Here is a 22,853-nt window from a genome sequence, read left to right as displayed (position 1 = left end):
TGCCAGGGTCTCTGATTCCGACCCTGAGCTTTGTCTCTGAGTGGCTCCTATAGGAGCAGCACAATCCTTTCTGTGGCCTGTTTTTGTGTGGCCTTTCAGCTAAGAATGGCTTTAACATTTTTAAACCATTGCTAAGAAACAACAACAATGAAGTAAGTGACAAATCATATGTGGCCCACAAAGTCCAAAATATTATCTTTAAAATTGTAACTTTGCAGAAAAAAATTTTGGCCCCCTAGATCCTGAGAGATAAACATGTGCACCCCAGGCAAATTCTATTTCTGATGGTCTCCCCTCTGAATCAACTATAGTAATTTCTTACCCTTTCTGATGTCCAAGGATTTCTCTTACATTCCCACCAGCTTAGCTCTTTGTCTTAAAAGAGGTTTTATTTTATCTATTGTTTTTAGGAGTTCTCTAGTTGGAAGGTTTCTCTGGACATTGAGCACCTCACAATATATGAAAAAGAATCCTCCCTCTTTACTTCCTGGTTGAACAAGACTCAGTGCTGCAGCAGGGGCTGGATGAAGGGAAGGCCTTCTTATACACTGGCCTGTGAGTCAGTGTTGGGGAGTATGATGTAACTGAAATGGGAGAGTTCCGTTGCACCCCCTCTCAAGATGTGCGACAGGGGTGTGGCTCTCTGTTTGGCAAGTTCAAATCCCTTATGGGAGGAGGATCACACAGACAGGCAGGTGCAGGAACCAGAGTGACTGCTTTGGGGCTATGGCCCCATGACAGCATCTGGGGTGGGTGTCTGTGACTCCCAAAGCCCAGTTGGGTGCATGTTACAGTATGCTCTTTTAGTCTTGCTATCTGAAGATGGCTTAAGGGTTAACCAGCTCAGTGGGCCCTCTGTCTTTTTACAAGGGCAGGGGGCCAGCATGACAGCATTCTGTATCCTGAGCTCTCATCCAGCTATCCCAAAAAATTGGGTCACACACGAACTTGAAGGATGAGTGTGAGGGTTTTATTCAGTGGTGGAGTTGGTTCTCAGTAGAATGGATGGGGAACTGAACAGGAGATGGAGAGGGAAGGTGATCTTCCCCTGCAGTTTGTCTGTCTAGCTGCTGATTCTCTGACTGTCCCCAGCCAGACTTCTCCTGATGTTCCTTCTCCTCTTTCCTAGCTTTGGATTTAGGATTTATATGGGTACAGGATGGGGACATGTGGGCCAGAAGGCAACTTTTTGGTGCAAAAACATGAATGCTTGTCCTTATTTAGGGCCCCAGGTATTCAGGCTTTAGGATGGTGCCTTTGCCAGAGAAACCACCCTCTTCTACCCAGTATTTCCATGACTATTTGTATCTTTAAGGGGTGAATCTAGAAAATAAAACACATTGGGATCTTAAAATAATGAGCTTCCTTGCATAGCATTCAGTGGGGACTCACCTTGTGGATAGTGTGTGTGTGTGTGTGTGTGTGTGTGTGTGTGTGTTGTGTTTTCAGGTGTCCCTGCTCATTTATGATGGTTGCATCATCCTATTCTACTTCCCAAATAGAATTGTTTATGTTCACGGAGTGTTTCCTGATGATAAATAATCTTCCTGTACATAAACTTTCAGTTTTCTTTCTTCTTATTTTTTTATTTATAGAGACAGGGTCTTGCTCTGTTACCCAAGGTGCAGTGGTGTGATCATAGCTCACTGCAGCTTTGACATCTCTGGCTTGGCTCAAGTCATCCTCTAGCCTCAGCCTCTTGAGTAGATGGGATGACAGGCACATGACACCATGCCTGAATAATTTTTAAATTTTTGTCTAGAGACAGGGCTCTCACTTTGTTGCCCAGGCTGGTTTCAAACTCCTAGCCTCAAGCAATCTTCCTACCTTGGCCTCCCAAAGTGTTGGGATTATAGACACGAGCTGCCATGCCCAGCAGTTTTTCTTGCTTTCCATTCCTGATATTTTTGAGTGGTCAGGAGGTGCTTATCCATTTATGGAAGCAGCATGGTGCTGCCCAAAGAAATATGGCAATGGAGTCAGGAAAACCCAAGTTCTAGCCCTGAGTCTATCCCTCATTAATGTCATCCCTGTCTCCTCCTCCTTCTTGTTTCAAACAAACGGGATAAAAAAGAGGGAGAGTATGATGGGAGGCAAATGGACCATATTTAACTTTTCCTATCATATAGGAAGCTCTGTGAGTCAGGTCCTGTGTGTGATCTCCTGAAATTAGACTTAACAGGGAGTTTTGCTGGTATAAAAAACATTAGTTCCAGGTCCAGAGTGATGTAATTTTGTTCTCAGGTCTAACTCTATTGTGTTCTTACATTTTCTAATTCACTTCTCTGCTCTCACATTTATTTATAGACATGGATACCATTGCCAAAGCTCTGAATTATGTTTTTCTCCTTAGAGATTTGAGACCCTTGGCTCCCATTAGATCTATAATATCAATGACAGCTGTGTTGTGTATACAGCTCTCATAGCAACCAAGTGCAGTTGCCCGCCAATGAAGCCTGGCTCTGCTTTCCCCCTTGCCTGTTTAGTAAATGTCCTTAAGAACAAAGAAGGTGGGAATGTTAGAGGGAGGCACAGAGGGAGTGATTAAGTTAGGGGTTATGGCTAATCAGGCATGCTCCCTTTGGGAAAGGGTGGGGAATGTCTTCCACAACAGGAAGGACCAAAGGGATTGGGGTGTTTCATTTGTACCTCTCTGTGTGCCCACAGATAGAGGCTACCACTGTTTGGAGATTTAGGATGGCACCTTCTTTTGCTAGGATGCTGTGACTGAAAGCCAACAAGGGGAGATGCAATCACAGTGAGGAGAGGGCCCCCCCAGCATCTTCAGTGGCACAGTGGAAAGGTCCTTGTCCCCAATTCTTCTCACAGCCAAGAACAAAGATTTGTAGTGAGACTTGATGGAGGCTCTCTACCCTAAGTGTGATGAAATAAGAGGTCAAATTGCTTCTGCTGTTGGATCGGTAAGAATGGTGGAACTAGTGTTGTAAAATGTCTCATAAAGAGGAGACCTCTCTCAGTCACCTGATTTTCTTTTTTGTTGTTGTTGTTTGTTTTTTTGAGACAGAATTTCACTCTGTCACCAGGCGCCGGAGTACAATGGCATGATCTCGGCTCACTGCAACCTCCGTCTCCTGGGTTCAAGCAATTCTCCTGCCTCAGCCTCCTGAGTAGCTGGGACTACAGATGCATGCCATCATGTGCAGATAAGTTTTTGTATTTTAGCGAGATGGGGTTTCACCATGTTGGCCAGGATGGTCTCATCTCTTGACCTCGTAATCCAGCTGCCTGGGCCTCCCAAAGTGTTGGGATTACAGGCTTGAGCCACCGCTCCCGGCAGTCACCTGATTTTCTTAATTGGCATTCACTCTTCTATGGATACTAATTGCCACATAGCAAAAATAACTCATATTCTCCCCGCTACCCTTTGTTCCCAATTTGGTGCAATGCATTATTCAACTAAGGCAAGGAGATGAGTAGCGCTACTAACATTGACTTCTAAAGAATTACGAGACTTGGCTGGGCGCGGTGGCTCACGCCTGTAATCTCAGCACTTTGGGAGGCCGAGGCGGGCAGATCACGAGGTCAAGAGATCGAGACCATCCTGGCCAAAATGGTGAAACCCCGTCTTTACTAAAAATACAAAAAAATTAGCTGGGCATGGTGGCACACGCCTGTAGTCCCAGCTACTTGGGAGGCTGAGGCAGAAGAATTGCTTGAATCCGGGAGGTGGAGGTTGCAGTGAGCCAAGGTCGTGCCACTCTACTCCAGCCTGGCGCCTGGTGGTGGAGTGAGACTCTGTCTCAAAAAAAAAAAAGTATTACTAGACTTAAAAAGAAAACTAGGCTGGGCATGGTGGCTCCTGCCTGTAATCTCAGCACTTTGGGAGGCTGAGGTGGGCAGATTACTATAGGTCAGGAATTCAAGACCAGCCTGGTCAACATGGTAAAGCCCCCTCTCTACTAAAAATACAAATATTAGCCAGGTGTGGTGGCGGGCGCCTGTAATCCCAGTTCCTCAGGAGGCTGAGTCAGGAGAATTGCTTGAACCCAGGAGGCGGAAGTTGCAGCAAGCCAACGTTTTGCCACTGTACTCCAGCCTGGGTGACAGAGTGAGACTCCATCTAAAAAAAAGAACAACAACCACGACAAACAAAACAAACAAACAAACACAAAAACCAACCCAATAACAACAATCATACCACAAAACAAGAACTAAAGACATTTCGGTGTCTTTTGAGTGCTGGTTTAGCTTATAGTCCTCCAAACATAGGTATTCACAGAATAGAGTTGAGCGGCAAAGCTGACCCACTGGCCCATGACAAAGCTCCGAGGAGTTTTCTTTTTTAGCTACTTAATGTTGCCAAAATCTGGGGTTGTAAACTTTCCATTCTCAAAGGTATGAATATTCTACATGATGTCTCAAAACAGAAGCCCACAAAGTGGAGTTTCTAGGTGGGACGGGCTTCTGCCTTCAGGCACAGCATGATAGTAAGCCAGGCGGATGCCCCGTGCTCCCCGGATGCGTGTGACTCTGGGAAATGCCCAGCGATCTCTCCCCAGGTCATACCCACACCAGCTGAAGCAGGCCCCTGGCTAACAGTGCCCACTGTGCATCACCTGACCTTCCCCTTGTAAACTAGGAGCAGGGAGAAGAGAGGCAAGGATCTGTGGAATATGCAAGATTGACAGGAAATGATGTCTAGTAGCTTTTTAAAAAAGTCTGAACACCAACTTGATCCACACAGTGGCCACCTCCAGGGCAGTGTGGAAAAACAAAATCCTTGAAAAAAGGGGTTTATTGTCAATCAGCTTCAGGAAAAGCTGAATTATGGAGTTAAATAAGTGACTTTATTGAAGCCTTCTCAAAAGTTTTTAATAGTGGCTAGGCACAGTGGCTCATGCCTGTAATCCCAGCACTTTGGAAGGCCAAGATGAGAGGATCACTTGAGGTCAGGAATTAAACACTAGCCTGGACACAAGACCCTGTCTTCTCTACCAAAAAAAAAAAAAAAGAAAGTTTTTAACAGCTAATATGAATTGTATGAAACTTTACCCCAACTTAAGTGAACTTGGGAGTCTGCTGCAAATTCTAGCATATCCCAGCCCAAAGAACACATTTCCTCATTTGGGGACCCCTAGACCAGGGGTCTAGTGGAAAGATGATGGAAGTTGAAGTCAGGAGGGCTGGTTTCCAGGTCCTAGGTAATAGCTTTGAACCCACAGTGTCTGGGCAGATAAACATTGCAATAATGAAAGCATAAACAAAGTCTAAAGTGCCTTCTAATGTGGCATAGTCATGAATGTTCCTAACAATCCCCTTAGAATATCTTCCTGCCTACAAATTAAGAATAGACTGAGCTTGAGCAAAGCCCCAGGACACTAATGGTTTCCTGATCTACAGCAGCTCCAGGAGACCATGGCACTCAATATCCATTTGCATTTTCTTTTTGCCAGCAAATTATATGAAATCCGTAGCTCCTGCCTGGCCATGTCCAATCCTGCCTGCTTCTCAAAAGGATGCATCAGCAGGGAGGAGAACATCATACACTGGGGCCTGTTGTGGGGTGGGGGGCTAGGGGAGGGATAGCAGGACGGTGGGGGGATTGGGGAGGGATAGCATTAGGAGAAATACCTAATGTAGATGACGGGGTGATGGATGGCATGTGTATACCTATGCAACAAACCTGCATGTTCTGCACATGTACCCCAGAACTTAAAGTATAATTAAAAAAATACATAAAAATCAATAAAAAAGAGAATGTGTTAGGAGTCTCGGCTGGGCCAGGCACAGGCGTCTAGGTCTCACTCAAAAGCCTGTCAGGTTCTAGGGGGTGAGGCAAATGAATAGAGGTCCCTTCTTCTTTACTGCCTTCCTTTTCCACCTTCCCAGGCCAGAACGCTCCATCTTTTAAATTTTCTTCACGTTCCCTTGGTAATCCCAAGGAATTGCTATTTAAAATCCTTTAGAAATATATTAGTAAATATAAAAAAGAAGTCTCTGCCCCAGCCCATCTGGCGGCCCCCTGGTATAACTCTGCCTAATATAAACCTGCCTGAGATAGTCCATAAGCATAGTGCTCAGTTCCTGCCAGGCAGTACCTCAGGCTCATTTCAAGCTGTTCTTCAGAATGGCTCAAAATCTCTCAATCAATTCCCTTGGAACTGCAGAGTTAAGAGAAGGTTGGTGCCTGGCACTTGACTTATCTGAGAAAAATAAGGAAGCTATTATTATCCTTGGTCTTTGGACACAATCATGATTTAACGGTAAATACTGATGTTTTGAAATCCATGGTGCCACCTCTGCAACTCGGGGGCACACAACAAAGTCAGGGGACACAGATGACACAAACACAAGCATCTGCTTCCATTTTATTAAAAAAAACGAAACCAAATGAAACTTTGCTGTGAAATTTCCTGGAATTCACAATCCTCATTTTAAAACCTTTATAGTTGCAATATATATTTTTCAGCCAGTACGTAAGAGCACGATTGCACTAATTTACATAATAGTCTCCTATATAACAAACATAGCCATGTTGTAATGATTGAATGTTTCCAACTGTCATCCTTGTTTCATCACTAGCCCATTGAGACAAACTGATTATGCTCTCCAAGTACATAGAGAATAGAATAAAGCAAAATAAAAGTCTGTCTCCTAATAGAAGACAAATTCCTTTAAAGACAGCTTTTTTTTTTTTTTCAATTTCTTTGTATTTCAAGAGAGATATAAAGTGCTTTGAAAGGAGCAGAGTAGGTGCCTGAGGTGGGAAAGAAGGAAATAAATTTATACAGAAAAAATTAAACAACTACACTGCCTTAACTAATCATTTAAATATGCACACAACTTTGTACAGAAGATGAGGTCTGGGTAAAATGGCTACATAATCCACTAGTACTTATTTCAGCAATTAAGAACTAACTAAAGTCCAAATTAAAGACTCCTCATGCAAATGTCATCAGGAGTGAGTTTTTGTGATTTCGGGTCAGATGGCATATGAATCAAGGAAGCTCAGACACACAGTCTGACTATGGAGAATACAGGCAATGCCAAGACGGGATGATCATCTGTGACCTGCAGACTAGCCAGAAAGACCTTGTGGGGAAGCTAATAGACTTTACTCCGACATCAATCATTTTACAACAGAAGCATTTTGTAGGAAGCATTTGTTTACAATAAAAGTAATTTGTGTCAGGATAGAAAAAAAAGCCATTGGAATTTCCTCTTGCTGGTCGGGAGGAAGATTGATTTAAAGATGGATTTATGATGTCATGTCTGATTATTTATAATTATAGATTCATTATTTGCGGAATTTTTTTCTAGTGGGAAATGATGTGCTGTACAAAATAGTTAAAATAAGTTGTTTCTTTTTCACATTTTCACTGGCAATTGCTGGTTATGGTCTGCAGTCTATAAAACTGGGTGTCACATGTGTACTGCTAGAGAGGTTTCCCTAAAGCCAGAATAATCATCCTCCCAGCTCATGAACATTTTAAAAAACAATACCCATTTTTTTTCCAGAAAATGGATGGAATGTAACTTTTCACAAATACAAAATTACTTCATTTACTAAATGTAAGGGATACCTCTCTATAAAAATAACAGTCCCTCCCCACTCCCACCTCTACATCTCTTTCTAATTATAAAATGGTAGAATCATCTCAGATTACTAACGTTAAAGCAGGAAGTAAATATATTATGTACATGTACAAAACACATCAGTATTTCACACCATTTACATTCATATGAAAGAAGTCCTTTTATTGATCTTCCTTTGAAATTTCACAAGAATTAAGTTGAGATAAGTTACAAAACAAGCAGCCCCTTGCTTATAACTGCCCAAACATTCTCGCCAGAGGCATCTTCTTTGCAAACAGAGCAACATTATCCTCCAGCATTTTGCAGAAGGGCTGCCGACACTGAGACGATCTGTGGGGTCTCCTTCAACTTTTTAGAGTTTGTGACATTGTTTCCTCATTTGATAAACGTAGACCAATTCTCAACTACCAAAGAAATTGTATGATGAAAGGCAAATAACTAGTTGTTGAATTCATGACCCAAGTCAAATTAATTTGCTGAAAGAATAATTGCGATTATTCCAGCAGAGGGCACTCTGCCCCTTGCAATAACATCCCACTGAACAGTAAGTACCATCGGCGCCAACACAAATTCAGACGGAAAAGTCCATGTATGTGTTAGTCTTTCAGCTGCTCTACTATACCCATTAGTACAGGCAACAGTCTGGTATCTTCTTCAGAAGAGCAGGATATACTATATTTAGCTAGCTCTTAGACATGAAAATTCTTTGGCTATTTAAAATCTTCACATTCTCAAAGAGAACAGTATTTTGAGTTCAGTAAAGCGCTAGATTTGTCGGAAAGTTTTGAAGGAAAAGGGGACTAAACTCTAGACTTTAAAGATGGTGTGGTACGAAGGCCACAATTCATTTTTTAGATTTCAGGATTTAGTAAGGTCAATCAACAGTCTGCAAGAGAAAACCCCATAAGGTTTAATGGTTTCATTCAACCATGCAACCCACCTTCACTTTCATTTATGAGAACATTAGGAGAAAATTCAACTAGTCAATGGAAGAAACATGTGTTCATTTGGACGGTGATCAGTCTTTGGTTTATACAGCACACATGGTCCCCACATTTTCCCTGCTTCTCCAAGCCTGTCACTTCACTAAGAATAAGAGACCATAGATATTCTGCCAAGCAATGACTTTGGGTAATTCAGATTAAGCAACCTTTTCTAAAGATTTTTCTCCCTCACTGTATTTAGACTTTGCAGATCTCTTAAGAGGTGTGTATATTTTTGTCTTATCATTATCATCAGCAAATATTTATCAGGTGGCCATAGAGCAAATGGCTCTGTATAAGTGTAAACGTTAGTAGTAGCACAGGATTAGAAGACCTTTGATCACTGAAATTCCTGAAAAAGCCACTTGATTATGAAGCACTCAAGGCAGTAAAGAGAGATGTGACTGACCTCAGCGGGTTCTTGTAGAACAAACAGGATTGCAATCAAATGGCTCGATATTAAGGGGCCAGCCACGTCTAGCATCTGGACTTGCTTTATTAGTTCTAAGATGATAATTTAGTGTCAATAAAAGGTGCAGAGTGGAAGAATGTGGCTATTGATCTGTGTGTCTTTAAAAATTAATGTTGCTATTACATGGGGTCTGGGGTTGAGTGAGGACAAAAGGAGGGAAGAGGAAGAGCTAAGAGATGATGAGACACTCATTAGCATCTTAGAATTAGTTTATGTTCTTTAGGCAATCCCCACCTTCTTTGCAAACATGAGTATTTTAACTTACAAGTATTCAATTCCTTAAAAACATGATCCCCCACCCCCGCCAAAACCCAGGTCAGCTCTAAACCTAGGGATGAGCATTTATTTGGGGACAGCATGCACATTTTGTTAGGCACAGCCCTGCTTTGACCAGCTCCCTAAGCAGAGTGACACTCCCATCCCACTGTAACTGCCAACATCAAATGTACTCATCTATGCAATGGCATGGATGTGGGATCTCAGTGGCCAAGAGCACTGCATGAAGAACCATGCACCCCCATCTTAGGAGGGTAGTGTCTCTGTGTCTCTTTGTTAGTGTTCAGGAATTAGTGGCCCTCAGATCACTTATGATGAGCAAGCTAAGATGTTAGGAAGCATGGACGTCCCATCAGATGCAGTATACACGTTTTTCCAAGAAATCCTAACTTTGAGGAAGGTCACAAATGCTGAGAATGGGAGAAAGCAGAAATAGCATTCTGGAATTGTTGCTCTGCCATTATTTGCCTAGAAAACCTTTATGGCAAGGAAGCCTGAAAAAAATGGAAATAGTTGTAAGATAGGTTGAGATACAACTGGTGATACGGGAAGTGAAAATGAAACTGACTCCATGACGGAGGACATTGGTTTATGGTAAACTGGTTGGTCTCATCAGACGTGGATAGAGATACTGCCACACAATAAAAAGAAGAAAAACACCAGCAACAGTAACAATGGTAATCATGATAATGAGAAGAACTCTGCAGGTATAGAACCTCCAGTTTTTTGTCCTGAAGGTTACCTCAGAATTTCTTGCAAGAAACTTATTAGAAAAAAAAGGAGGAGAGAGAAGAAGGGAAAATAATTTATGTATGTGTATATAAAGAAAGGTATAGGCAGTCGGAGAAAAATGGATACAGACAGAAAAGGAAAAACTCTAAGTGAGAGAATATATAAAGGTGCTACTAGAAATTGCCTCAGTGGCCTTAGTACCAGAAAAGACTGGGCTCTGGCTTCACAGAGGGAGTGACTCCATATCCCAGATTTTTTGAAAAAGTTTTGAGTCAAGGATTTTTTTTTAAAGTCAGGGTGATACATTCAATGTATAACTAAAGGTCATTTAATTTTTTATGCTCTGCAAAAATATCCATCTGAACAAAACTCATAAATAAGAAGGAACCCTAAGTTAGATCACCGGCATTAGTTTTCATTTCAAGAGTATGTAGCCTCAGGGATGTCAGGGCAGTAACTGAAATAGCCACTGGACATGGTGATTTTTGGAATGATCAAACCCAGATCTATGAATTTCCAGGATATTTCACCAGGATGAAGGAAATGTTAAAATCAAGAAAACAAAACAAATGAATGCTTTTGGACAGAGCTTTGCCTCCATGATTCTAATCATTACCATGTGATGTCAAAAATGGGTAGTACCTTTGCCACTTTTAATTTCTACCTTCTCCAGACTGTACTTCTCCCTGCGTAGATGACCAGAGGTGACATTCCAGGGAATATCAAACCCTAGAGATTACGTCAATGTTCAAAAGCTGTATTCATAGTCAGGGCTCAGCTCTTCCGAAGGGACTAGCCACACAGGACATAGCAATTCCTAAGGTTAACCCTACATTATTTTGAGAGAATGCAAATGCTCCTTTTCTTCCCCATAGTGTTGGGGTGGCAGGTGGATGCTGGCTTGGAGTAAAATGCTGGCTGTTGGAGGTGGTCATAACTCACCAAGCAGAGGCTGGATCATCACAGGCCTCCAAAGATTCTTTTTCAATAAGGCCACATAAAGTCTTGCATTTGGAGTCAATATGTAATTTCTCATTCTTTCCTCCCAAGTTCATGAGTTTTCACTACAGCTGTGGGACTAGGGGACACGGGGAAAGGACCTCTGTCAACCATGAAGAAGAAGAAGGGGTTGAGGTAAAATTGGGTAATTTCAGTCTGGAGTTCTCTTTGGCTCCTCAGTGCCACATATCAGTCGAAGGGTTTGCCATAGAAGCGAGGGGGTATAATTTTGTTTCAGCACCAAATCAGCATGGTTTGTGTGACTTTTAAATAACAACTGGTCAGAGAAGTAACAACAGATGGTCATGGACATCAATGATATGGTCAGAAAGCTCAAGCAGAAATTTTAAAAAGGGTTGCCTGAATCTTTATTCACTACAAAATAAATGGACCTCTGGGCCTTTCATTAGGCGACTTGGGTGGTACCCAGTTCTCCCTGGAGGTAAGTAAGGTTTTAACCTTCTTTTCTTTTGTAAGGGCCAGGGGATCTCGTGAGAATACTGGAGGAACTCTAAACCTGCACTGTCCAACTGGCAGCCACTAGCCACATGTGACTATTCAAATTGAGAGGTGCTGTGAGTGTAAAAGACAAAATGAATTTAGAGGTATAAGAAAAAGCAGTTAAAACATGTCATTAATTTACATTAGTGACATGTTAAAACAATATTAGGTTAAAGTACATAATTAAAATTGTTTTTACCTGTTTCTTTTTACACTTTAAAATGTAGCTAGTAGAAATTTTAAAATTATGTCTGTGACTTGCATTATGTTTCTGCTGGACAGTGTTAATCTAGACTCTTACTAGAGAAAAATGCACATCTTAAAATACATACAGTTTGCTTTTGCTTCTAGAGGGTATACATACACTCTGATACTCATCTTTAGACTACTGGGTCTCCAGGTCAGAGTCTCTTCTTTTGGGGATATAAAGAAGGCTAGGAGGAAGGACTGTGCCCCTTTCTTTTGAAAGGGAAACTTTCTGGTTAAGTTTTTTTTTTTTTTTTTTTTTCCTAAACTATCAAAGCTACAGGACAATCCTCCAGAAACAAACCTTTGGTAAGTTGTGAATGGCAAAGGCTCAGGGGTTTGCAGCAGGACCTCCTTGGGGTCAGATCCACAAGCCTTGGGTTGGCCTTTCGGACCCCTCGTTGTCTATGAGGCATCCTGTAAGGGCAGCTGTGGCCAGGGCTTGCATATGCAATTAATTCCTGATTCACCTGGTTCTTGGTAGGAAGAGAAAATACTCGTTAATCAGAGGACTTAACAATCCAAAGCACATTTTCTCTCTGGGAATGGAATACAATTTTTAATTCTGTTACTGTTGAATTATCCTTCTAATTCCACTGGACTCAAGTTAACGCCAGTAATACCAAAATTTGTTTTGAGTAAAGCTGACTGAAGGAGGAGTCAGTCTATGGTGACTGTGAAAAATAAACACCTTTGAGGTCAAGTGAGAGCTAGAATTTGAAGGTATCCAGAGATCACAAACTCTGTGACTAACAGCAAATTTTAAACAAGGCAAAACAAACCAACTCCAAATTAGACTTCAAACGTCAATCATTTAGATTTTCATTCTCAGCAACATAGTTGTGCCAAGTCTCAAAGGCTATTATTACATGTTACATGTCAAGTAACTCTACCTCCTTAAGCTGTGAAGCCTGATCGCCACAAGTCATAGCTATCTGCAAAAAAGAATCCCGCCTGTGAAAGGCTCATCAGTGGTCCTATAGCCAGAGGAGCCTGGGGACTCATGCTGCTGAATCCTTCACTTCATAGATAGAGAAGCCAGGGCTTAGTATGCATGTGGTTCATCAAGGATTCTTGTATCAGAGCTCTCTTCATTCCTCCCTGCCTCTTTTCCTACTCATCGAGGGTGGATTTCATTATCGGAAGCGTTGGACTCTTAGGGAGATGTGACCTTTCTGAAGGTAATAATCATTTTCTTTGCCTTACTGTCTACTTAGAAACCATCAAATAGGACATTTGTGTAGGTGGTGAAAAAAGAGCAACTAGTGTTCTCCCTTGACCTGCACTCCAAGTTTCAGCAGACTGCAAGGATTTACAGCAGAACCAAACTCTTTTTGAATGAGTGTTAGTCTAATGAGGTGGAAAAGCCCCCATCAATACATAAAAACAACTCATTGAGAAAAGCTTTCTTTCCTAGTTAATCCAAGCCATGGCCTGGTCTTTGCCAGCTGCTAGAGATAAGGTGATCCGTCTGATTGTTCAGGGACACTACAAGGACCTTTCGTCATTTCTGTATCTGGATAGTCTCAATGTATTACAAAATTGCCCACTGAAAAAATAGCACATTTTTGTCATAGTTACAAAAAATGAATAAAAACAGAAACAGTTTAAAAACACTGTTGGGTTTCAGTATTTACTTGATGCCTCTTTTCCTTTCCCTCTTACTTTGTCTAGTTCAGTCAGGATAAACTTGATCTAGCAAATTCTCACGCTGCCTGCTTTTTGGTTCAAATGATACAGCAAATCACACTTCATTCCTCACTTGGTATTTGGACACACTCAGGGAGCCCTGGGAAGCAATCTGCGAGGGATTCACCTAAATCCTTCCACATGGTCTGGTGAGATTCCACAGAAGTATATTGAAATTAAGTTAAAAGCTGGGTGCTACTGCTGTCCCCGCTGTGTTTGCCACTGGACTTAAACATGATTGGCTTTTCTCTAGAGCCTCCATCTTTTACAGAACCCACTGACAGAAGTAAGAAAAAACTGTTCTAGCCCAGGGGAAACCAATGCAATGGGCATTTTGTTTTCAATGGGAAGAATATGCAGTATCTGGTTTTAAAACCAGCCCTACAACCACCAAAGACTGGATGCCTTGGAGGGGACTTCTGAGTTCAGAATTTCAGCCAAAGACTGTAAGACCCAGAAGAATGGAACAGCTTCCCTAGAGCCCTTCTCATGTCATGTGGGCCCTTAATCAAGCCCGGCCAGTGGAAGCCAGTGTGATACGGCTTAAAATAACCAGCAGTGGCCTCAGCAGATTTAGAGGTTAGTGTTGGGGTTTCTGGCAGCTGGGATTTTTAAAGGCCCACTTAGAAGAACTTAGATTCTTAATGAAAGCGGGCCTTAGTCCATTTCAGGATGCTGAGGCACTTCTCAAAGCCATGCACACTTCATGCTGAGAGGTCAAGACCATATATCTCAGAGATGGAATACAAACTGATCATAGCAGGAACTGGTGCCTTTAAACAGAAATCGATACAAAAGCTGGAGTGAATCAAAGGAAAAACAAAGGAATAGATGGAAAGTAAACTACAAATAATCTAAAAAGAAATTGCCAAAGAAATCAAACAACATGCCAAAAACCAGAACGTAAGACATGGAAAGAATTGAAACTAAGAAATCCTAAAGGTATCTTTTCAGTCTCTGTTTTAGGAGCTTCTGAAGTGTATGTCTACATGGACATGGGAGCAGAAATCAGCTTTCAACTTCCCAGCTGCCAAGGCCACAGACTGCTGTACAGATGGAGAAACTGTATCCTGATTGACAAGACTTTGGATATTGCTTTTCGTTAGCATTCTTGAACGGAGCACCCCGGAGTTGCCAAGGTGATCTGGAGGTGTGTGTGTGCCTGGTCCAAGTCTTGGAGCACTCCTCCCTTCCTTCCCCTTGGGTCCTATTATCTCTTTTCTTCTGGATTTGTCATTTCAAGATTTCACCTCTTCACAGTCCTGGTCAGTGGAAAGTTCTACGTCAGACAGTCCAACCTCCATTGCCATGATCAAGGAGATGTCAGAATCGCTGCTTATAGCTGGCTCCTGCTCACCTGGGAGAAGAAAGCAAAGTTCACAGTGAACACTGAGCTATGTCTTTGCATGCTGGTTATTTCAGTACAATGGCCTGTAATAATATTCTTTCTGAAGGCCAAGAGAAGGTATTAGAAAAATTGGGTATTCTGTAAAAACTCTAGTTAAAGCCTTATCTCACATGGGTCAGAAAGTTAAATGCAAACAAAAGAAACTAGAAGCATAAAATATGTCATCTAAGGATATGTCTAAGTAGGAAAATATATAAGTAGGGCAGGAAAGTCTATGTAGAAAAGTAATCAGGCGATTCACAGAAGAAAAGATTGTTACATATGCCTAGCATTTAAAAATATTAAACACATGTAAAATAAAACCAAAAGGCATATCAAACTCAGGAATTTGCAAAAAAATTTCAAAAAAGTTTTAATTATTAACATATTAATTAGTTAAAACAAAAATTTTAATTCTTAGCTTTTAAATCAATAAGAAAAACAGTTCAATAGAAAAATGGACAAAGGTTACCATTAATATAAATGACCATTATATTAATTTATATTGGTCATTTATATTAATGGTAACCTTTGTCCATTATATATGATGGTAACATTAATGGTAACCTTTGTCTAATACAAATGACCAATAAATATGAGGTAAAAATAAGATTCCTTTTTTTGGTCTATGTAATCTTCACTCTTTAAAAAAGATAATAGGCTGGGTGTGGGGGCTCACGTCTGTAATCCTAGCACTTTGGGAGGCCAAGCTGGGTGGATCACCTGAGTTAAGGAGTTTGAGAACAGCCTGGCCAACATGATGAGACCCCATTTAAAAAAAAAAAAAAAAAGGTAATAAAGGCCAAACATGGTGGCTCACACCTATAATCCCAGCACTTTGGGAGGCCAAGGCGGGTGGATCATGAGGTCAGGAGATTGAGACCATGGTGGCCAACATGGTGAAACCCCATCTTTACAAAAAAATTAGCTGCATGTGGTGGTGAATGCCTGTAGTCCCAGCTACTCGGGAGGCTGAGGCAGGAGAATGGCTTGAACCCAGCAGGTGGAGATTGCAGTGAGCCAAGATCATGCCACTGCACTCCAGATTGTTGACAGTGTGAGACTCTGTTTAAAACAAAAAAGATAATAAGATAATATTACAGTTAAGGATACACTGAGGTAGGTAGATACATTGATATATTGCATATGGAACTGTAAAATTTGCACCCAGTAATTTCATTTCAAGGTTGTATTATAGAGAAATAACTTGAGATGCAAACCTATTCAGTCAAGCATTATTTACAGTAGCAAAACATTGCAAGTAACTTAGAAGTCCAGCAATAGAGAATATTTGAATAAACTGTATTACTTCTAAAGGACAATCTTGTTATAACCATTAAAATGACATTTTCAAAGAATTTGTGTTTACATGAGAAAATGTTCGCAGTATACTGTTAAGTGAAAACAGAAATATTTAAAGCTTTGTATGCAATGGGGGTCGACAGAGAAAGTTAACTGGAAGCAAGGAAACCAAAAATGCTAACGAGAATCATCTCCAGTGCTGATTTATATTCATTTTCTTGTAACATTTTTTCCAGTTCTCTCAAATATTCTGCAATAAACATCTATCACTTACTCATTAAAGATATATCTACTGTGTCCCTACTGCACACTAAGGATTATGCTTAGAGGTTATGGATATAGGTGAGAGCATGACAGTCCCTATCCTCAAGCAGCTTATTGTCTGGTGGGCTGGTTGACCATTCACCGGGCAGTTACAACAGAATGAGAAAAGCACCAGGCTGGAAGATGTACCAGTTATTGCAGGGGGCGGTAAGAGGGCTATCTATGCAACCGTATACTGGGTGCAATGTCTAAACTGAATCCTAAAGGATAATCTATATTATAGACAGATGAATAAGAAGAAATAATCCTTTAAGCAATAGCATGTACAGATGGCTGGAGGTGATAGGGCTGTGGGCAGGCAGATATCAGAGGGTTTTAAATTTGACTGGAATGCAGAGTCAAGCTGGGGGATATGGACAGAGGAGAACAGAGAGCTGACCTGCATAAAGGCAGCTGTAAACCCAAAAGTCTTGTATTTTCTCTTAATTTGCAGAAAAAACTATGCAATTGAGAAAATGACAAAAATGTCTAAGTACTGAAGAATAATCATGATATAATACTTTTGTTCTGATAATCACTAATGTAATTTTTTTCATGTTGTGGCACACTTAAGAAAAATACATAAGTTTCATGAAGGACAGAGAATTCCTGAGATGTTTTTAAGGAGACAAATAAAGAGAACTAACAAAGAATGATGGCCTGAAGAATCAGTTTTAAAGAAATGGGGTATTTCACCAACTTGAAGGCTAAGCTCTAATATGTTTCCTAGATCCATTATTGCAGGAAGTTCATAGCAATGTAACAACAGATCAATGGTTAAATGAAAACCCTGGAAGCAGCTCTATAAAGACTCAAGTCTTTGTTATTTAAAAACAGTGGCATTCAACAAACAGTCAAGAAAACTAGCTATTTAGAAAAAAGTGAAACTGGATCTGTGCCTCATACTTCACTACATAATACATTCTAAGCTGGCTATATATATGATCTCCCATCATCTTTGTGTGTGTGTGTGTGTGTGTGTGTTTGTGTGTGTACACCTCCTTTTCATTTATCTTCTCCAGAGCCATCTGGTGCCTCTAATCCCTGAACTTCCCAGAACTCTCAAGTGCAAATTACGGTGGTTCTCCCTTTCCCCATGGGTGATCGGTGCTTGTTTTCTCAGCAGGGCCGTGGCTTGCTGTTGTGCAGGATGTGCACTGCTCCTCTCCAGAGCACACCTTCACTCTGGAGTCTGAGTGAGCAATGGCTCTTGAAGTGGAGCAGGACACAACCCACAAAGCCAGACTCAGGAGCTTACTGTTTCTCCAGTTTACCAAGTCATGGACAGTTCATCTGTTTTTTCCAGTTGCTGTAACTGTGTTATTGTCTCTGTTTTGCATTTTCCCTATCCATGTCTTCCTTGATCTTTAAAAAAATCCCTTCACTGTAGTTTTTGTGGAATTTTGGGAGAGACTGGGAGTGGATTCATATGGCAGGTCCACTCTTTACTCAGCGTTCTCCTTAAACATCATTTTTACAGTAAGAACAATATGTATATACGTTATACTTATGAGAACTGGGAATCCACCTTACTTTATGCTATATTCTAGTCTCTGCTGTTAGTAACTGCATGTGTTATTTTGTATAAATTGCTTTTCTCCTTTAGGGCTAAAGTTTAATTGTCTAGAAAATGAGAATTTGGACTGGACAAATTAGAGTCCTTTCCAGTTGTTGCTTATACAGGCTTATGCGTTGATGCCAATCTAGTACAGGGCCTCCTACATAGTGGGTTCCTGATGAATAACTATTAGATAGAGTAACCACTGAGAAACAAAATTGCCTTTCTAAATTTATTATTTATTTATTTATTATACTTTAAGTTCTGGGGTTCATGTGCAGATCGTGCAGGTTTGTCACATGGGTATACAAGTGCCATGGTTGTGGTTTGCTGCATCCGTCGCCCTGTCATCTACATTAAGTATTTCTCCTAATGCTATCCCTCCCCAATGCCCCTACCCCCTGCTATTCCTCGCCCAGCTCCCCACCCCCCAGGCCCTGGTGTGTGATGTCCCCCTCCCTGTGTCCGTGTGTTCTCATTGTTCAACACCCACTTATGAGTGAGAACGTGTAGTGTTAAAGTTGCCTTTTTTACAATTCTTCATATTGTTTTTATTTTTTCATTTTTTCTTAATAAAAAAGTCCTGCTATTGTATATTTAGCACAAGTATGCACGAATGGCAGAATTCCCACTTGGAGGTGTAATGAAAGCTGAAATCTTATTCCTGGAGATAAAAAAATGAGACCTCTACTTACAGGGAGTTTAATTTCCACTTCTTTTTTTCAGTGGCCCATCAATCAACTCAGCTCATAGAAAGCCAAAATTTTCAGCTCACAGTTAAACTGGAAGTCAACCAAAGAGCTCATCATGGAGTGAAATTTATGACTTTCATATGGATCCAGCAAAAAAAAAAAAAAAGCACAGATAAAGAGCTGACTTAGTTACAGTTCTATAGAGACAGAACTCACTGCTACCTACAGTGGCAGCTTCTCACCTTCACTCTGGCTTTGCAGCCATCAGCCTCAGAACATTCCACAGATTCATTCACACCTTGGTGTTTTGAATGGGAGTATGTGAACCGAAAGAAAAAGGGGCCACAGGGACTGCTGTAACTATGAGCTGCTGAATTCATGGTGTTACTTTGGAAATTAAGACTGTTCTGTACAGTGCAAGGCAAAGGTGAATTCAAATAAATGAAAATAGAGAAATTTGCAAAAATGGTTCAATTTTTATGATATAACATTGCACCAATATCATCTAATCATTTTCTATTTAAACACTTGTTTTTAAAATAATCTGAGGACATGAAATTATTCTAAGTATGCCCTATGTTTTTAATCAAACCTGGTTTGTTCCATAATTTTTGACAGTGTGTTTATTGTTTAATGAAGGCAGATGTTTTACTTTGAGGCTAACAGTATGAATGAAAACCTTGTTAGCAAAGTATTTAGAAGGTTCTCTGTAGGTGGTACTAATGGGGGACTATAGCTATTAACAACATAAATATTCACTGAATTTGCCTCCTTCTCGGCAAAACCTAACAAAAACTGATGTAAAAGTAATATTAGCCCTCATTTGATACAACCACCCTTTGATGCATGTATTTTTATTCTTGTTTTTTAGATGAGAAGTACTCATAGTCCATTTGACATAGTAGAATAATATCTATTTGATACCCTTTCTTCTCTTGGTTTTCACATATTACATTAAGACATTTAATCAGGAAGTAATCTGATCCACCTAATATTTTAAGAGGTCACTCTTGCTGTTACATGAAAAATAGATTGGCAGGACGCTGGGCAGAAGGAATCCAGTTAGGAAACTATTGCAGCAGAACAGATGAAACATGGTGGCTTGCTGTGGCAAAAAGGTGGAGATAAGGGGGCAAATCAAAGAATGATTTGGATGAAGGATCCACAGAAAATGATGGACTAGCCAAGAGAAGTAAAAGAGGAGAAAGCAAAAAATAATTCCCAAGTTTTTAAGCAATACAGATACCATGTACTGAGCCAGAGAAACTAGAGAAGGAACAGGTGTTAGAACTACATCAAGAGTTCAGGTTTGCATATGCTATGTTTGAGATGCTTGTAAGACACCCAAGGTTGATGTGGAGTTGGCAGCTAGATACTTGAGTCTGGAGTTTAGAGGCCATGACTGTCAATACATTTGGAAGTCTTCAGCAAAAATAAGGTATTTCAAACCATAGAAGAGATGATTTTTTTTTTTTTTTTGGAAGTGATTGTAGCATGAGAAGATAAGGCCAGGGACAGAGCTTGAAGAAACCCAAATACTTAGAGCCAAAGACTCAAACTGTTGACCCTTGATGCTGTTTTGTTTGGCCTGCACAATGTTTTGTTTTGTTTCAAATGTGAATTAGTTACCAATATTTAGAAGTCAGGACATTTTATATACAAATTTATATTTAAAATTTGTCTTGGAAAAAGGAAGATCTGGCAATATATGCCTGATTCCCAGATGGACATCACTGGTGGGAGCTGAGAAAGCTGTGCCATTTAGCCCAAGGAACTCAGGCTCTAGGTCATCACAGTCACAAAATAGGTTACGTCAGTGGTTCCCATTACTTGTCTGGCTTGTGCAAACATTTGTTTAAGTTTGAAATTTCATAGTTAGGAGGAGAGCAGAAGAACAGCAGAGGAAGGTAAATCCCCCAAAAGAGCCTGAAGATGGCCAGAAATGGTAACAGAAAAACTAGAAGAATATAGTGTCATTGATTAGTTTCCTCATTTTCCTTTAAATATACTCTTTCGTCTTTTATAAATAAAATCTATACCGAAGGAAAAGAGATGATGGCATTACTGAATTGGCTGAGGTGGACTTAAAGACTGATTCCAAGTCATCTCATTCTCTTTCTTCAATCGTCTTATCATAGTGTTACAGAGCATCTGATTAGATGGAGCAGAAAATACTGTATTTTATTACTTTATTTTTGAGCCAGGGTCTCTCTCTGTTGCCCAGGCTGGAGTGCTGTGGTGTGATCTAGGCTCAGTGCACTCTCTGCCTCACAGCTCAAGCCATCCTTCTACCTCAGTCTCCCAAGTAGCTGGGACCATATGTGTGTACCACCATGCCCAGGTAATTTTTGTATTTTTTGTAGTGAAAGAGTTTCGCTATTGCCCAGGCTGGTCTTGAACTCCTAGGCTCAATAAATCCTCCTGCCTTGCCCTGCCAAAGTGCTTGGATTATAGGCATGAGCCACCATGCCCAGCCTATTCTTTTTTAAATGGAGCTTTGTGACCTACTTTGTTCTCATAACTATTGCTTTAATATATTTCCACTTTAATTTTGAGTAAAATCCATCAGTAGCCTAAACTGTGGTTAACCAAAAAATTCTCAGTGGTGGGGTTTGTTAATTCCATTTAGTCCATAAATTATGAATACCTTTGGTTTATCTCCTTCCTCTTAAATACATAAAATGTTACCTAAAGACTCACAAGTTTCCGTTTGTGAAACAGGCATTGCAGTTGTAGTTGTTGTGGTTTTGATATAATTGTCGATAACAGTGTGCCCCATGACTGTTCAAGTTCTTTCCAACCTTGAGAAGATAAGGCTCTGCAATCTGCCCTGTTCAGTGCTGGGCATATCCAGGGTCTTGATCAATTCCCTGGCTCAAGCTCATTCCATTATCAAGGTTCCCATGTCAGGATCCTGCTGCACTTTCATAAAGAGAAGCCACTTGGTAAATGTTTCTAGAATTGAAATGAAATTGTAGTTGCTCTCTGGCTACATAGGGCTTTAAGTTTTAAATTTTAATAGCTAATAACAATATTAATGCTTACTGATTACTTAGTTCATACCAAGAACTATGCTTTATTTTTTTGAGACTGGGTTTTGCTCTCTCACCCAGGCTGGAGCTTAGTAGTAGAATCATAGTTCACTACAGCCTTTATCTATCCTTTTTTTTTTTTTTTGAGACAGGGTTTCACTCTGCCACCCAGACTGGAATGCAGTGGCACAATCTCAGCTCACTGCAGCCTCTGCCTCCTGGGTTCAAGTGATTCTCCTGCCTTAGCCTCCTGAGTAGCTAGGACTACAGGTGCCCACCCCCATCGTCCATGCAGCTTCTATCTTAAGTGATTCTCCTGCTCCAGCCTCTCAAGAAGCTTATTTTATTTTACTTAAAAAACACTGTTTACAATAGCAAAGACCTGGAATCAACCCAAATGCCCATTGATAATAGACTGGATTGGAAAAATGTGGCACATATACACCATGGAATATTATGCAGCAATCAGAAATGATGAGTTCGTGTCGTTTGTAGGGACATGGATGAATCTGGAGAACATCATCCTCAGCAAACTGACACAAGAACAGAAAATGAAACACCGCATATTCTCACTCATAGGTGGGTGATGAAAAATGAGAACACATGGACACAGAAAGGGGAGTACTAAACACTGGGGTCTATTGGGGGGAAAAGGGGAGGGCCAGTGGGAGGGGGAAGTGGGGAGGGATAGCCTGGGGAGAAATGCCAAATGTGAGTGAAGGGGAGAAGAAAAGCAAAGCACACTGCCATGTGTGTACCTACGCAACTGTCTTGCATGCTCTGCTCATGTACCCCAAAACATAAAATCCAATAAAAATAAAAAAAAAAAAAATTTAAGTACAGACAAAGTCTCACTATATTGACTGGGCTGGTCTTGAACTCCTGATCTCAAGCAATCCTCCCTCCTTGGCCTCCTGAAGTGCTGGGATTACAGATATGAGTCACCATGCCCACCCTATGCTAAGTGCTTTAAATAATTTAATACTAATAATTAAACTATGACATGAAAAGTATTACTGTTTCTGTTTTCAGGTAATAAAACCAAGGCTCAAAAAGGTTAAAAATTCCACAGCTCACATAACAGTAAGAGTTGGAACCAGAATTCAAATCAACTTTTATTTGAC

General features: G+C 40.6%; 1 protein-coding gene across 1 annotated transcript in view; it reads right to left on the bottom strand.

Annotated features, from left to right (window-relative positions):
• Nucleotides 1–13,331: 13,331 nt before the first annotated feature.
• RNF150 (ring finger protein 150) overlaps nt 13,332–22,853 on the bottom strand; it is a 287,625-nt gene continuing 278,103 nt past the window's right edge. Inside the window, exon 7 of the mRNA XM_008992675.5 lies at nt 13,332–14,812. Coding sequence (XP_008990923.1) covers nt 14,694–14,812 — 119 coding nt within the window. The 3' untranslated portion in view covers nt 13,332–14,693. The remainder of the gene's footprint in view (nt 14,813–22,853) is intronic.

The sequence above is a fragment of the Callithrix jacchus genome, chromosome 3 (genome assembly GCF_049354715.1).
Source record: "Callithrix jacchus isolate 240 chromosome 3, calJac240_pri, whole genome shotgun sequence".
NCBI lineage: Eukaryota > Metazoa > Chordata > Mammalia > Primates > Cebidae > Callithrix > Callithrix jacchus.
The sequence above is the reverse complement of the archived record's forward strand: the minus strand, read 5'-3'. Positions and strand labels throughout refer to the sequence as shown.